Source organism: Giraffa tippelskirchi, chromosome 8 (assembly GCF_054371585.1).
Source record: "Giraffa tippelskirchi isolate mGirTip1 chromosome 8, T2T-mGirTip1v1.2.pri, whole genome shotgun sequence".
Classification (NCBI taxonomy): Eukaryota; Metazoa; Chordata; class Mammalia; order Artiodactyla; family Giraffidae; genus Giraffa; species Giraffa tippelskirchi.
Genome location: NC_137282.1, coordinates 234,415 through 251,611, shown reverse-complemented (window position 1 = coordinate 251,611; position 17,197 = coordinate 234,415). Strand labels below are relative to the sequence as shown.

General features: G+C 47.5%; 2 protein-coding genes across 2 annotated transcripts in view; one reads left to right on the top strand and one right to left on the bottom strand.

The window, feature by feature from the left end:
- The window catches only part of LOC145518599 (uncharacterized), a 106,417-nt gene extending 91,213 nt beyond the window's left edge, over positions 1-15,204 (top strand). Inside the window, exon 3 of the mRNA XM_081523413.1 lies at positions 14,896-15,204. Coding sequence (XP_081379539.1) covers positions 14,896-15,009 — 114 coding nt within the window. The 3' untranslated portion in view covers positions 15,010-15,204. The remainder of the gene's footprint in view (positions 1-14,895) is intronic.
- LOC145517052 (uncharacterized) lies at positions 5,019-7,277 on the bottom strand. The gene is made up of 5 exons (XM_081519334.1): positions 7,270-7,277; positions 6,723-6,882; positions 6,224-6,557; positions 5,698-5,780; positions 5,019-5,506 (listed from the first exon to the last, which is right to left on the bottom strand). Exons 1-5 carry the CDS (start codon positions 7,275-7,277, stop codon positions 5,207-5,209), a joined length of 885 nt encoding a protein of 294 aa, XP_081375460.1. The 3' UTR covers positions 5,019-5,206.
- Positions 15,205-17,197: the final 1,993 nt, after the last annotated feature.

Here is a 17,197-nt window from a genome sequence, read left to right as displayed (position 1 = left end):
GGCGAGTTCTGGCCTCCAGAAGTCATGAGGGCTTCCCAGGCTGAGGTGGAGCAGATGCTGCCTCCCCTACGGTGATTGCTGAGAAACTGGGGGAATGCAAGAAGCAGGGTGAGCAAGGAAGCGGAGTTGGCCCCAGACAGCTGAGGTGCATAAGGAACTAATGCAGTGAGCCCAGAGGCTTGCGTCTTCCCATACAAAGAATGCCAAATTCCTTAACTTGATACCTGATCTTTGATGTTCAGACTGCCTGCTCCCTTTGTTGCAAACTTGCATATACCCTGACTTCCACCTCCTGCCTCCTTGGAGCAGTTTTCTCAGAGCTACTGAGATGCGGTCTCCCAGGCTTGGAGTTGTAAACATTCCCACCAAGTAAAATAGCTTCCTACTTTCAGGTTGTGACTGTATTTTTTAGTTGCCAACTTACAGACCTTGAATCCTTGTGAATGTTAAATGCCCAGCAGCACATCTCTTCATGGTGTTGTTATAGAAAATGGCCACAAGGCGGCAGCACTTCTTTATGGTGCACTTTTTTAAAAAAACCTGTAATTTCCTTGTTACTTTCTATTGGAATATAATTGATTTCTAATGCTATGTTTGTTTCAGATGTACAGGAACTCTATTCAGTTATATTAATACCTCAGTTCAGTTCAGTTCAGTCGCTCAGTCGTGTCCAACTCTTTGCGACCCCATGAACTGCAGCACGCCAGGCCTCCCTGTCCATCACCAACTCCCGGAGTCCACCCAAACCCGTGTCCATCGAGTCGATGATGCCATCTAGCCATCTCATCCTCTGTCGTCCCCTTCTCCTCCTGCCCTCAATCTTTCCCAACATCAGGGTCTTTTCCAATGAGTCAACTCTTCGCATGAGCTGGCCAAAGTATTGGAGTTTCAACATCAGTCAGTCCTTCCAATGAACACCCAGGACTGATCTCCTTTAGGATGGACTGGTTGGATCTCCTTGCAGTCCAAGGGACTCTCAAGAGTCTTCTCCAACACCACGGTTCAAAAGCATCAATTCTTCGGCGCTCAGCTTTCTTTATAGTCCAACTCTCACATCCATACATAACCACTGGAAAAACCATAGCCGTGACTAGACAGACCTTTGTTGGCAAAGTAATGTCTCTGCTTTTTAATATGCTGTCTAGGTTGACATTTGTATATTCTCTTTTGGTTTCTTTTTCACATATAGATGATCACAGTGTGTTCAATAAACTTCCCTATGCTATTCAGTAAGTATTTTTGATCATCTATTTGATATATATTATAGATGGGGAAACAATGAAAACAGTGAGAGACTTTATTCTTCGGGGCTCCAAAATCACTGCAGATGGTGACTGCAGCCATGAAATTAAAAGACGCTTGCTCCTTGGAAGAAAAGCTATGACCAACCTAGATGTATCCATCTTTAGATTACCCCTAGAGGTGATATCATATGAAACTGATATGTGTCTCGTCCTGTGTCCCTTACTCCACTCGGAATGATCTCTCTACCTTCTTTCCTGTGGCTTGCCTTGAAATTATTTCCTACTTCGTTATGGTTGAGAAATATTGCACTGCGTACATGTACCCCATAGTCTGTATCAATTTAGCTGTGCGTCTATAACTGGTTTGATTCCCAGTCTTGGCTATTGTACCTTACCGGGGTCAAAATCACAAGGTTATCCATCTTTTTTAAAAATATTTTTGGCTGTATTCTCAACCCCCCCCCCCAGTCCAAACATGAGACACAAGTCTGCTCAGAGTCCAGGGATGGGATAGCAGCCCAAATCAGGGATGACGCAGGGAATAAATTAGGCATTGATTTTTTAATTTTTTTTTTGGTTCTCTTTAATTTCATGCTGAAGCTATCTCAGAGTACAGCCAATTTGCAGTTTTGTGCTTGCCATTAGTGTACAACTGCCGGATTCAGTTATGACATATTATACAGCGTATCTGTTCCTTTTGGATTCTTTTGCCATAGAGATTATTGCAGAAACTCAAGCAAAGTTCCACTTGCTTAACACCAGGTCCTTCTTGAGCATCTATCACACCTACAGATTTCTGTGTATATATGGAAAGAAGGAAAGAGAGAATCCTTTTGGATTATCTATGACACCTACAGATTTCTGTGTACATGTAAGTCCCTACCTCTGAATTCATTCCTGCCCTTTCTTTTTTTTTTTTTTTCTTACTGGAACCCTCTGTGTTTGAATTCTCAGAGTCTCTTTTTTGGGTTGTAACTTAGTTCCTTTGTATCTGTTTTTAAATTTTTCCCACAAGGGACATCAAAGGCTGTTGTCTTCCTCAGTCTGGCTGATTTCACTTAGTGTATGATCCTTCAGGGTCCATCCTCCTGGGGACCAGTGGCGTGACTTCATAATTTCAGTGGTGCTTTTTCATGGCTGAATGATGGTCCATTGTCTGTATGTAACACATCTTCTTTAACCTTTAATCTGTCAGTGGACATTTTGCAGGTTCTGTTTTGGCTGTTGCAAGTAGAGCTGCAGTGAATGTTGGGGTGCACGTGTTTTTTTGAATGATGACTTTCTCAGGATATCGGCCCAGGAGTGGGGATGTCTGATCCTAGGATTGGCTCTCTTGAGAGAATTTTTTTTTTTTTTTGACATGATGAGGCTCTGCTTCTAGTGAGTGTTGTCAATGTCCATTTCTACTGAACATGTAGTGGGGTTATCTCACCTGCCGGCTCTCTCCTGCATTTATTGTTTGTAGACTTGTGAGGATGGCCAAGCTGACTGGCAGGATTTGAGCTCTCGTTCTTTTGATTGGTATTCCTGCAGCAATTAGGGATGCTATGCATCCTACTCCTGTGGTGGAGGTTTGCACTTGTTTTTTTGGTTTTTAGATTAAAGGGTGTGAGGAAAATTTACTGTGGCAATTGGCTTCTTGAAACTCTGTTGTGTTTGGAATTTATTTCTGCAACCTCCACCCTGGGAGATTTCCTGAGGGCAGCTGTCATTAACAGAAACCCCAGGCCTTGTTAATTAGAGGTGCTGGTCAGCCTCTTTGGTCAAGTTGTAGTTATAGGAAATGTTTACAGGCAACTGCACTTTTTAAAGCACATCTCTGGTTCCTGGGAAAGTCAGCATCCTGGGCTGTGGATTAGAGTGAGTTGTACCTGAGCAAACACCTAAGGGCTTGTGCTTCTTTACTTTTTCCCCATAAAGCATCACACACACGCGTGCACACACACACGCGCGCGTGCACACACACACGCGTGCACACACACACACACACACACACACACACACACACCAGACTACTTACTACCGGGTCCACAGCACCCTGCTGAGTGTGCTTCGGTGCCTAGGAGGCTGCACTCCAGAAAGAAGGCTTGAGCTGGAATGCCCAGCACCAGGGCACGGGCAGGGCTCATAATATTTGCTCCCAAGTCCCTGGAGGCCTGTATCCCGCTGGGGAGTCTGGTCCAAGCCAGAACAGAGCAGACAGTAGGTGTGTTAAAAGGGTTCAATGAAGGGCACCTGCCAGGCTGTGTCAGACTCACCCCAGTGCAGCAGTGGGACCTAAGGCTGCCTAGGCTCCAGGGATGGGGTAGCAGGCCCAGTCAGGGAGGTCAGGGGAAATAAAGCAGGCATTGCTTCTCTTTCCTTCTCTTTAATATCATGCGATATTATGTTGCAGTACAGTCGATCTGCAATGTTCTGATCGTTGTCGTATATAGCCGCCTGATTCAGGTATAACGTGTCTATGAGATATGTCTATTCTTTTTTGGATTTTCTGTCATAGGAGGTCAGAGTGGTGAGCATCAAGTCCTGGTGGATTATACATCTCAGATACAGTTTTCTGTGTATACAGAAAAGGAAGGTAAGAGATAATCTCTGTGGATTCTCTCCTAGGGATACAGATTTCCATGTATATGAGAAAGGAAGGAAGGAAAGGAGAAAGGAAGAGTTGAAAATTGAAAGGAAGAGAGAATGGAAGAGAAAGGTGCAGAGTTGCCGGCCTGAAGTGATAGGAACTTTTCCCTGTTTCAGCCTGGGAACCTGAGGCGCAGAGTGGCCCGCCTGAAACAGGAACTTTCCACTTTTGTCTACAACCTCCATGCTGCATTTACCACTAGCCCTGTGAGCACGGACACTCACAGTCTTGTGTGAGACTTCTATACGGATGCATGAATTCTCAGCACACCGAACTCACCAACTCTGCCCGGGCCATCTACCCTGAACAGGTGATGGGGATTCCACAGGGTCAGCTCAACAGATGCAGCAACAGCATTTGACAAAATGCCATGTCCACTCACAGTAAATTCTCTTTTCAAAACAGGTACAGAGAGAGAGTCCCCTGGGGCCCCAGTGAGCGGGACTCCCTGCTTTTTCTGCTGGGGCCTGGGTGTAGGGACTGAGATCTCAGGCTGTGTGGCACGGCCCCCCAACCCTGGCACCCCAAAAAGTACCGAGGGAATATTTCACAACATAACCAAGGCACGTTTGATAAACTAAAAGGTAGTATCAGTGTATGATACTAGCTTTGGAGACCCGCAGGGAAGCCGGACTCTGCAGCATGACATGTGGGGGACAGAGTGGGTGTGGCCCGGCTCCGATGAGGGGCTGGGCAGGCCCGCAGGACTGGGCCTCTGCCCTGGGCCTTTGGAAGCACTTCATGCCAAGGAAAGTGCTTTAATGGAAGAGAAAGGATGAAAACACGAGGCGGAGTCCATTGTCAGCTGACAGGCAGCAAAGGAGACTGTGAGACGTAATTTTAGAGTGAATAGAAAATAGGCCCAGAGAGAAGATGGAGAAGGAGAGGAGAAGCGAACCAGTAAAAGCCGTGTGTTGGGGCACGATTCAGTGCTGAGCAGAGGGAGAAGAGGACCTGTCTTTACAGGGTAGAAAGTGAAAGTGTAGAGTTAACGTTTGAGAGGTCAGTGGGCATGCTCATGAGAGCGCAGAAAGGTGGGCGCTTACACGGAAGCCTGGGAGAGCTCGGGACAAAGGGGAAGGGAAGCGTCGGTGTTGTAGCCACACGTTCCGGGCAACAAACTCACTCAGAAGGACGGTGAAGATAGTGGAGTGCAGTTTATTACACCAGCCACCTGCCGGCCCAAGGCAGAGCCTCCTCTTAGCCAAGGACCCCAGACCAGTTTTTGTGAAAACCTCAAACTCACCTCCCCAAATTCCCTGAAACTAGTTTGAACAAAGGAAAAAGAAAGATACAATCAAAGTTAGCCCGTGGTTCATGTGCCTTAAGCCTATGTAGTTAACAGTGGACAATTATCAATAGGCTTGTGGTCATACCCCAATAAGCGTAACAGAATGTATGATTCTATCTGGTTACACAGATAATTAGGGTATTCTCTTAGGCGATGGGGAGCCGTGGGGCGGGGCTGGTTTCCCACTTGATATGTAGTTTCCATAGATACTGGGCATATAGCTCGAAGTCCACAGTCCGGCCCAAGATGGAGTCCTGCTTTCAAAATAGAGCCTGTTCTGTTTCCTCCTTCATCAGTAGGTTTCTGTGGCTCAGTTATCATCTGTGCTCTGTGATCACCCTAAGGTGGAAGTGAAAGAGCATCTCAGTCTCTGGCTATCAGAAGGGAAACTAGCCCCCAGGTAAGATCAGGCCCAGGTAGGCTGGAGCGGTGCGGCACGGAGTCCGCCAGACTAAGCGAGGAGTGAATGTCCGGCCTCCGGCGTCCATCCCCCAAAGCGCTGGGTTTAAATGGCGGGAGTATGTTCAAACCTTCAAAGGGAAATATTCACAGTCTGGAGAACCAGGACAGTTTATCTTCTGGTCATGACCTGATACTAGGTTTTTTTCCTCCCCTGAAAACAAGTACAGAATTTTCAAAAAAGTGAAATATTTGTTGTCTCGCATTGGGCGCCAAGAGACAGTCCCCTGTGTCTCCAGATGGAAAGGCGAGGGGGGGACGTCCCACCGCCCAGGGGAGCCCCTCCAACAAGGACTAGAGGGGACGCTCGGGGGCCTCCAGGGTCTGGGCGGCCTCTGTCCTCCCCCGGGCCGCAGGGGACACAGTCTGGTAATCAGAGGAACACCGGGTGGAGGACTCTGAAGGGGTTCACGGTGCCGCTGGGGAAGTGCTGGTCTCACTGGGGAAGTGCTGGTCCCGCGGGGCAAGTGCTGGTCCCGCTCCGGAGGCCGCCCCCGGAGGCCCTCCGTCGCCCCGCCTCGGCCCCGGCTGAGCTCACAAGCTGACCTGCCCCCGCCCCGCCCTGCGACTGTTAGCTAATGCCACCAGGAGACGCACCCAGCGGCCCCTTTGGTCCGCCGGCGTTCCCTCGGTCGGCAGCGGCCGCGGCGCACGTGCGGAGCTGGCGGCGCTGGGACCCCGCTGCGAGCGCGCCCTGCGGGCGGCGGGCTGGCTGCTGGCGCTCTGGGCGGCGCTGGCCCCCGTCCCCGGCTCTGCCGGCCGCCCCTCGTGGCGCTACGGCTCCGCGGAGATGGTGATCCCCCGGAGGGAGCTGCACCGAGGCAAGGGCGCCCGCGAGCCGGGCCGGCTCTCCTACAGCCTGCGCTTTGGGGGCGGAAGGCACGTGATCCACCTGCGGCGCCGGAAATTCTTCTGGGCCGGACGCCTGCCGCTGATGACCCAGGATGACCAAGGAGCGCTCCAGACGGACTACCCCTTCGTCCCCTCAGACTGCTACTACCTCGGTTACTTGGAGGAGGTTCCTCTGTCCATGGTCACCTTGGACACTTGCTATGGGGGTCTCAAAGGTATCATGAAGTTGGATGACCTTACCTACGAAATCAGACCCCTCAAGGATTCTGAAAGGTTTGAACACGTGGTTTCTCAGATCGTGGCAGACGCCAATGCCACAGGTCCTGCATTTACACCGGAACACGAGGAGGACAGGCAGCCACTGCTCTCCGATGTGGATGTCGGTGTAGCCCCTAGGGTTAGTCCTAGGTTGTTTGCATTACATAAAGGATTTTTAAGAGGATTTGCTCAGTTTTCTCATTCAATGTATCTTGTATACAATAATGTGACTAAGTGTGTAGAATTCCTAATGTATATGACTTCTATAATGGACACCTTCTCTCAAGCTCTTTTTACAAGGTACTATCTCATTGCAATCTTACTGTACACTGCAAGAGATCCAGTTGCCATGAATGATTATCGTGTACCAGGTGGTGCATATGCTCGTTATCATGGAAACAATTTGATACCAGTTATATACCCCTCTACTTCTTTCATGGTGAATCGTGATGGACCGCGACAAGGTCAATTTCAGCCACAACTGTATAGTGTATGTCAAGATCGTAAAAGTCTACTGTTTGTTGGTTATTTACAACGGCATTATTACATGTTAGCTGTTGTAACAACACAACTCACTTGGAGAAGTGTGGGTCTGTGGTATGATAATGTTAACTGCTTTTGCATGAAACGGTCTGCCTGCCTCATGGCAGTATACCCAGTCTTGTCAGATTCCTTCAGTAACTGTTCCATTTCACATTTGAGGAACGTAATAGGAATGAGGGGCCATTGTTTGTTAAACCTAACAGTGCATTATTTTAATGAAAGTCTGACAAAACCACGTTGTGGAAACAGTATACTGGAGGCTGGGGAGCAATGTGACTGTGGCTCCTTCAAGCAGTGTTACAACAACAAATGCTGTCAACAGAACTGTAAGTTTCAGGGAAGTGCTGTTTGTAATACAGGACGATGCTGTACAAACTGTACATACTCTAAACCTGGAACACTCTGCAGACCAATACGGAATGTATGTGATCTTCCAGAGTACTGTTTTGGAACAACCGATCAATGTCCGGCAGATTTTTATATGCAGAATGGTATGCCCTGTACTGAAGAAGGCTACTGCTATCATGGGAATTGCACTGACCGCACTATGCACTGCAGAGAAATCTTTGGAAGATACGCTCGTGACGGTAACGATGAATGCTATACAATAAATAGCAGAGGCAGACGATTTGGACACTGTACAAGAGATGATAGGTTTTTGAGTTTCCAGGCTTGTGGTCCCAATGACCAAAAGTGTGGAAGGCTGCAGTGTGTCAATGTCACTAATCTTCCCCAGTTGCAGGAAGGTGTTTCACTCTTTCAGTCAGAGGTGTTAGGTGCTTGGTGTTGGGGATTAGGCATACACTATTCCCCAGGAATAACTGATGTTGGTCATGTGAGAACTGGTACCCCCTGTGCTCCTGGGAAGTTCTGTCTTCATAACAGCTGCAATGCTACCATAGAAGCAATGAATTATGACTGTAACCCTAAGGTATGCAATCATAGAGGAATCTGCAATAATAGAAAGCATTGCCATTGCCATATAGGCTGGAAACCTCCACATTGTGTAAGCAGAGGTGAGGGAGGGAGCGTGGACAGTGGACCCATTGTAAGAGGAATACGCTCGGTAACACCAAAGCAAGATCCAGTTGTTTTTTTGAGACTGGTCTTTGGCCGCATGTATGCCTTCCTAGCTGCACTCCTCTTCGGTGTGGCCAGCAATGTTAAAAGTGTCATGGCCACCACAGTTACGGAAGTGACGGTATATGAGAGAGGTCAGCAGGTAAAAGCAGGTGTGAAGTAAATTATAAACCAGCCTCCCAACCCCCGTACAAACACTGATAATACAGAAGTCATATCAGTACATGTGATGATAGCAGTAGTAAGACGGCAAAGTTGAACTGCATGTTCTAGAAGTCTGCAGGAGGCGACAGTGGACTTCCACACATCGGGGTGGTCAAGAGGCATTGACATTCTCATATTAGGTCCCTTCGAACAGCGCTTGCAAATAAATCTTGAAAAACCACTTGTTGGCGTCCTGTAATGTTTGTAAACTCTAAGAGAGTGAACTGAGCCAGAGACTGGCCAGAAGAGTGACCCGAGTCAGCAGCTGGGTCTTGGCCTGAGCTCACTGGTCCCAGCACTAACAGAAGTTTCCATGGGCTTCTTCAGGGGGCAGATTCAAGATATTTCTCCATTTCAAGAGTTCAGTGCTCTTGAGCACTGGGGTTTTCCTCTTCTTCTCTTTAATCTCTCCTTGTCTAAACCCCAAATGGGTTCAGGGTAACAGAAGGCTCCTCCCTTAGCTTCAGAGGGAGTCCCGTGAGTGTGAATCCCTACCTTCCTTCTTTTTTTAAATTATTTTTATTTTAGTTTTAAATTTATTTTTAATCGATTGATTATTGCTTTACAATATTGGTTTGACTTCTGTCACACAGCAACATGAATTCACCATGGGTGTCCATATGTTCCCTCCCTCTTGAATCTCCTTCCCACCTGTGGCCCTTTCCTACTCCTCTAGGTTATTACAGAGCCCAGTTTTAATTCCTTGAGTCACACAGCTCATTCCCATTGGCTGTCTATTCACATATGTCAGTGTAATGCAGCCGGGCTACTGTCTCCGTTCATCTCGCCCCCTCCCTTCCCCCCCACCCTTGTCCATAAGTCTGCTCTCTATGTCTGTGTCTCCACTGCTGCTCTGTGGACAGATTCATCAGTACCATCCTTCTGGATTCCATATATATGCGTTAATAGATGGTATTTGTTTTTCTCTTTCTGACTTACTTCAGCTTGTATAATAGGCTCTCGTTTCACTCACCTTATTAGAACTGGCTCAAATGCATTCCTTTTGAAGGCTGAGTAGCATTCCATTGTACACATGTACCACAGCTGCTTTATCCATTCATCTGTCAATGGACAGCTAGGTTGCCTCCATATTTTGCCTGCCTTCCTTCATTTTAACAAAACATTTTAAATTTATTTATTTACTTTTGGCTGCGCCGGCTCTTGGTTGCTGAGCAAGGGCGTTCTATGAGGGGGCTACTCTCACCGCAGTGCACAGGCTTCTCACTACAGTGGTTTTCCTTTTGGTGGAGGACAGGCTCAGTAGTTTTGGTGCATGGGTTTAGCTGTTCCACGACATGTGGGATCTTCCCAACCAGGGGTAAAACAAGAGTCTCCTGCATTGGCAGGTGGATTCTTTACCACTGAGCCACCAGGGAAGCCCTATCTATCTATCTATTTATTGCCCACATCACCCGGCTTGGGTGATCTTGGTTCCCCAACCAAGGATCAAACCTGGGCCCTTGGCAGTGAAAGCACCAAGCTCTAAGCACTAGACCTCAGGGAATCCCAAGTGTCCATTTTCTTTAACAACCTCTTTTGTTGTAATTTGATAATTTTTCTTAGTGATATGCTTTGATGTCTTTCTCTTTTGATTCTGTGTTTCAATTACAAGTTTTGCTCCATGGTTACTGCCTGGCTTATATAAAAATAACCTATAGCAGTCCATTTTAAGGTGATAACTTTCTAGACTTGAATACATAATAGGACTCTCCTTTTTCATTCTCTCTCCCACATTTTATGTTTTTGTATCAGAATTTCATCATTTTATCATGTGAATTCACTAGTAGTTTATGCCATTATAGTTAATACTACCATATTTGTCCATAACCTCCTTGCTGGATTTCTATGTTAATTACCCACCAGCATTATAACATTAGAGTATTCTGAATGTAAGTATACATTTTCCTTTCCTGGTGAGATTCATACTCTTATATGTTTCTCTGTTACTATCACCCTTTTGTTTTGGCTTGAAGCATTTTCTTTAAGAATTTTTGTAAAACTTCTCTGGTGGTGATGAACTCTTTCATATTTTGCTTATTTACATGGGTCTTTCTTCTGTTTCTCATCTGAAGAACCACCTTCCTGGGTGGAGTGCTTTTGGCTGGCAGGGTGTTTTCTCTCCTCACTTTGACTGTTTGCGCCCCTCCCTTTAGGCCTTCACCATTTCCGCTCAATAACCTTGATGATTACCTGATGGGGGTTCCCATACATTCTCTTCTCTTGTTGCTTTTAAGAATCTTTCCTTGTCTTTAAAGTTTTGACAATTTAATTATAATTTGCTTCAGTGTGGGCCTCTCAATTCATCTTATTTGAAGCTATCTGAGCTTCTTGGATCTAGGTATTTCTTATTTTCTGCGTTTTAGTTAAGTTTTCAGCCAGTTTAAAATATCTATCTATATTCATCATCATCATTATCATATATATATATATGTGTGTGTGTGTGTGTATATATATATCTATATATATACACTCATGCACTGAGTTGTGTCCAACTCTTTTGTGACCCCATGGACTATAGCCTGCCAGGCTGCTCTGTCAATGGGATTTCCCAGGTGAATACTGGAGTGGGTTGCCATTTCCTCCTCCAGGGGATCTTTCCGACCCAGGGATTGCACCTGTGTTTTCTGCATTGGCAGGTGGATTCTTTACCAATGAGCCACCAAGGAAGTCCCATATGTATATGTGTATATGTATATATATATATATATATATATATACACATATATATATGCATTTGCCGTCTGTGTAAGTATATATATATATATGTATATATATATATATATATACACTAATATATATTTCTGTACTTGTATATCTGTCATCTACATGTATACATGTAAGTATCTATCATCTATCTGTATGTATCTACCCATTTTGTACCTACCTATGTATGTGTGTTGGAGAAGGCAATGGCACCCCACTCCAGTACTCTTGCCTGGAAAACCCCATGGATGGAGGAGCCTGGTGGGCTACAGTCCATGGGGTCGCTAGGAGTCGGACACGACTGAGCAACTTCACTTTCACTTTTCACTTTCATGCATTGGAGAAGGAAATGGCACCCCACTCCAGTGTTCTTGCCTGGAGAATCCCAGGGACGGGGGAGCCTGCTGGGCTGCCGTCTATGGGGTCGCACAGAGTCGGGCACGACGGAAGCGACTCAGCAGCAGCATGTATGTGTGTATCATCTGTATCCTTTTAGCTGCGTGTGTTTATATATGCATGTCTCTAATTATCTATCTACATTGGTTCTATTTCTCTGGAGATGCTTGACTAATATCAACAATTGCACAAGCTCATCCTTACTGGGCAGGGAGTGTTTCTAGGGGACTACGATTTTGCAGTACAGAAATTAAACAATTAAGTAAAATTGGAATTTTTCCAATGTTCACATACTGCTATTGAACTTTTTTTCTGTTACCATAGAGATATTTAGGACCACCTTTTCTAAGTCGTAATCGCTCAAACCTGGGAATAAGTTTCTAAATCCTGAGGATGTCTTGAAGTGGTGCTACAGAGGATGGCATTTATGGAGTTGTCTTGTCGGAGATGTTCACGTGACACCACGTTTTCAGGAAGAAGCTCAAGTTTACAGTTGGCTGGCCTTCAAGATGGGGTCCTAGAGGACAGAGGGAGCTCAGTATCTGACCCCACATTCTCCTGACCATTGAGATGAGAAGGCTTCATGCTCCTGTCTCCACATAGGACTAACACACCACTGCATTCACAAACAAGATCAGAGTGGAAACTGAAGTTCCCTAGGTCTGGGGCAGTTCGGCCCCTTCACTGGTCACACTGGCACCTGCGCACCTGCGCTCCTGTGTGCTCCGGGTGGTCTGGGCGAGCACACAGGCTGGAAGTTCAGAGACAGAAGGACCGCAGCTCAGCTCTGGTACCTCTCTCTCACACACACTTTCTGTCTCTTCATCTTTCTGTCTCTGTCAAAGAAAACAATGACTGTTTTTCTTTTTTCTTGCTATTGGATCTGGAGTTCAGTCTTAATTTGGTATTATCTATATAGTTGGATAAGTAATACCTAAAAATATTTATCTCCAAACTAGATTATGACATAAATAGAGGGGAAATGACATTAGTACTGTGTGCTTACCATGGGCATTTACACATATGGTTGGCTCATTCAGTCCATCCTCAAAACTTTGTAAGTTATATATCACTGTTTCCATTTTATAACAGAAGAAACTACTTAATTTCACAGGGGTAATTAACTCACCAAAAGAAACATAGTAAATATGGTGCTGAGAGTACAAATCAAAATTAAAATCTGTGCTTTTGTGCCTCTAGAAATCATGTATATTCTACCAAAATGTTTAAAAATAAAAAAGGGAGGGAGGGTGGGGGGAAACAGAAGGAAAGAAAGAAGGGGGAAAAAAAGGAGAGAGAAAGAGATAAAACAAAATGGGGGTGTTGCAGGAAAAAGGACACCTTCCAGGGCCCGAAAGTGATCTCTTGTCTAACACTTGGAAATGAATGTCCGAGGAGATGCACGTGCTGACAAAGCTAGAGTTTCTAGTAGAGAGGGCGCCTGGGGGAGAGCAGCGGGGTGAGGGACCCAGGGGGACCGCTCTGCCACGTGGCTCCCAGTCTTCGGTTTTATGCTGATGGGAGTAGTTTCCAGGTTGTCTTTGGCCAATCACTCTGATTCAGAATCCTTCCTGGTGGCCCACGTGTTGCTCAGCCAACATGGATGTTAGTGAGAAGGATTCTGAGAGGTGGCTGGACAGATGATGTCACCGTTTGACCTTTCCCAAACTCTTCTGGTTGGTGGTGGCTTATTAGTTCCATGTTCCTTACCAGAAACTCAAGTCCTAAAACAGCTCATGCAAATTGTAACTATGGTGCCTGGCCAGGGTGGGCAGTTTCAGTAAGTGTGCTTTGCCTAGCAACTCCCCCCAAGAGACTTCATACTCTAGATCCTTCTTGGGACTTGGGACAGAGGTCTTTCCCTCTGTAATTTCTTCCTGCTGTGCTTTGGTGTAGGCCTGCCTAGGAGAGCAGAAGGCTCCCTCTGCCTGATCTAGTTAGTCAGTCAGTTCAGTCGTTAGCTTGTGTCTAACTCTTCGAGACTCCGTGAACTAGCTTTGGTTTCTTTGGTTCCGCTACAGTTCAGCCCCTCCGAGGAAAGGCTCTGGGAGGGACGTGTCTGTGGGTGACGGAGGGAGTCCTGAGGAGACCTGGAAGCCCCTAACTGCTGGACTGGGGTCAGGCTGAAATCAGGGCTCTGTTCCAGTGCAGGAGAGGGAATATTTCTCCAAGAAGGGTTTTGAGGACCTCCGCCTGGGGACTCAGAAAAATCTGGGCATAACGTGGGTTCTGCATCTAAGGGACAAGTCGCTCGGCTTGAGGAGAGCTGGGTCCCACGGGCTGAAGGAACTGGGGCCCTCAAAGGGGACTGGGGATCTTTTGGCTGATGTAGAATGCGCAGGGTGAGGAACTTGGGATCTTTGAGGCTGAGGAAATCGGGGGTTTCTTATCAAGGGGCTTTAGGTCTCCGACAGGCATGACAGTTAGAGTCTTGAGGACGAAGAGTTTTAAGAGCTCCCAGGCTGAGGTATTCAGCGTCTCTGAGGTTAAGGATATTTGGTCTCTCTGCAGGTGCTATTTTTAGGATGCCTCAGGCTGAGGAGAACTGGGGTTACTCTAGGTATTTGAGGGCCGTGAGAGGCGGTGACAGGTCCTAGAGAGGACGACCTCAGGGATCAGTGAGAAGCGGTGACAGTTCCTAGAGAGGAAAGACGTCAGGGATAAGTGAGAGGAACGACAGGTCCTAGAGAGGATGACCTCAGGGAGAAGTGAGAGGCGGCAACCGGTCCTAGAGAGGCAAGACGTCACGGAGCCGTGAGAGGCGGTGTCCGGTCCTAGAGAGGAACGATGTCAGGGATCAGTGAGAGTAGGCCTCGGGTCCTAGAGAGGAATTCCTCAGGGAGCCGTGAGAGTCCGCATCAGGTTCTATAAAGGACGACCTAAGGGATCAGTGACAGGCGGCATCACATCCTAGAGAGGAAAGAGGTCTCGGAGCCGTGAGAGGCTGCGTCAGGTCCTAGAGAGGCCGACCTCAGGGATCAATGAGAGGCGGTGACAGGTCCTAGAGAGGAAAGATGTCAAGGAAAGACGTCTCGAAGCCGTGAGAGGCGGTGTCAGGTCCTAAAGAGGAAAGATGTCATGCAAAGACGTCTCGGAGCCGTGAGAGGCGGTGTCAAGGTCCTAGAGAGGGTTAGGGTTAGAGCTAGGGTTTAGCGTTAGCGTTAGGGTTAGGGTTAGAGTTCTGTACCCACCTTGAGGCCAGGGTGCAGGCTCACGGTGTCCTCTCCCCGCAGTGTGGCCAGAGGCTAGCGTGCCAGTCCCAGCCACCTGCCCTGAAGACCAAGGAGCAGTCCAAGCACGAGCTGATGGACAAGGGCAAGGAAGAGCAGCTGTTTTTCTTCACATAGCGCTCGCGGCTCCTGCTGGCTGAACAGAAGCAGAGATGGAGGCGCGGAGAGCAGAGGCGGAGCCTGCACGCCAGCACTGGCCCCCTGCCCCTTGCCCCTAGTCCCCCAAGCTGTGCCTTCAGACTCACCTTAAATAAAAGCTGTGTTGCTCAGGTACCTCCAGGCCTGTCTCGGGATGCAGGCACGGTAACAAAATGTCAGTCTCCCCTCATTTGTCACTTAAACCAGCAAATGGTAAGGGATAGAGGAAGATGGTTGGATGGCGTCACCGTCTGAATGGACATGAGTTTTAGCAAACTCCGAGAGATAGTGAAGGACAGGGAAGCCTGATGTGCTGCAGTCCATGGGGTCGCAGAGAGTCAGACATGACCTAGTGATTGAACAACAATGATAAGGGATGAGCACATTTGGATTTCCTGTCAGTCAGATGCTGAAACAGACGTCCTGCGGTGACTGGGGTGGGATCAATTGCAGTTCTGCACAAGGTGAGATGGGAGATCAACTGCATGTTAACCTGAGGCGACAGGTAAAAACTCCAGTGTAAACCGAGGTAATGTGTGTGATTCAGCCTAGATCCACCCTGGGATGGTCTTCAGCTCCACCCAACACTGATGGGTTGTAGGATGACTCCTAGCTGCCAAGGAACTCAAGTGTGGGAACAAGCACTGTTACACTTGAGGTGAGATGTAGGCTCAGACTCAGGCTCTCTGAGACTAATTGTGAAGTTCATCCATTTTTCTACCTGAAGGATGTAGAAGATCATCTCTAGGTGGAGCTGAGTGGAGGTGTGGGGTCAGCTCAACACAGAGGGTGAGGTGTGGGGTCAGCCTCAGGTCCACCGTGGGGTGGTGTGTTGAATCAGCCCTAGATTCACTTGGCTTGAGGTGTGGGGTTGGGCCCAGCTCCACCGACAGGTGAGGTGTGAAGTGAGCTTCAGCTCATCCGTGGTGAGACGTGTGGTGTCAACCCCAGCTCCTCCGTGTGGTGAGGTGTGGGGTTAGAACCAGCCGCCCCATGGGGTCAGGTGTCGGATCAGTGCCAGCTCAACCGTTGGGTGAGGTGTGGTGTCAGCCCCAGCTCCACCGTGGGGTCAGGTGTGGGGTCAGCCCAAGCTCCATTGTGGGGTTAGTAGTGGGGTCAGCCCCAGCTCCCCCATGGGGTGATGTGGAGTCAGCCCTAGCTCCCCCGTGGGGTGAGGTGTGGGGTCAGCCCCACCGTGGGGTGAGGTGTGGTAAAGGGAAGAGGAGAAGGGAGCGACAGAGGACGAGATGGTTGGATGGCATCACCGACTCAATGGACATGAGTTTGAGCAAATTCCGGGAGATCCTGAGGGACAGGGAGGCCTGGCGTGCTGCGGCCCATGGGATCACAGAGTGTGGGTCACTACTTGGGGACTGAACAACAAAGAGATACTCATAAGCAAAACTCTTAAGGTTGCTATTGCAGGGAACGGCCAAAGGCGGCAGGGTTCTTTCATGCCCAGTTGTGATTACCTTGGAAATGAAAGCTTTCAAGGTTTAACTCAGGACTGTAGTTTAATATGGAATGTACCTGAAGAAACACCCAAAAGCTTGTGTGTTCTTCCTGAACATTCTTATTTATTTATAATCGTTTAGTGAATGTGAACAAATATTGCATTGTGATTTTAATCTGTATTTCCATCATTACAGAAAGGAAATACAGACAGCAAATGACACATATAGGTACACCTGCACATTTCAGATAAATAGTCTGTTTAATCAGTTCAGTTCAGTTCAGTTGCTCAGTCGTGTCCGACTCTGCGACCCCATTGGACTGCAGCACACCAAGCTTCCCTGTCCATCACCAGCTCCTGGAGTTTTCCAGTCAGAACTGACTCACTGGAAAAGACCCTGATGCTGGGAAAGATTGAAGGTGACAGGAGAAGGGGACGACAGAGGATGAGATGGTTGGATGGCATCACCGACTCAATGGAGATGAATTTGAGTAAACTCTGGGATTTGGTGATGGACAGGGGGCCGGGTGTTCTGCAGTCCATGGGGTCGCAAAGAGTTGGACACGACTGAGTGACTGAATGAATAACTATATATAATAAGACTCTATTGAGTCATATGACAAATATATTGCCCTTACTTTTCTAACCCAAGTTATTATAACTACGACCTAGCTTTTTAAATATACTAATCAAGTACTTAGATATGTAAGCTCA

Bases quoted from the DNA above. Each gene is read 5' to 3' on its own strand.
- LOC145517052 (XM_081519334.1), bottom strand. The intron at 6,558-6,722 runs GTAGGTAAGGTC...CTGGGTCATCAG, and splicing joins TCCTTGAGGGGTCTGATTTC to CGGCAGGCGTCCGGCCCAGA. The intron at 5,781-6,223 runs GTGCGTCTCCTG...ACTTGTTTTCAG, and splicing joins CGGACCAAAGGGGCCGCTGG to GGGAGGAAAAAAACCTAGTA.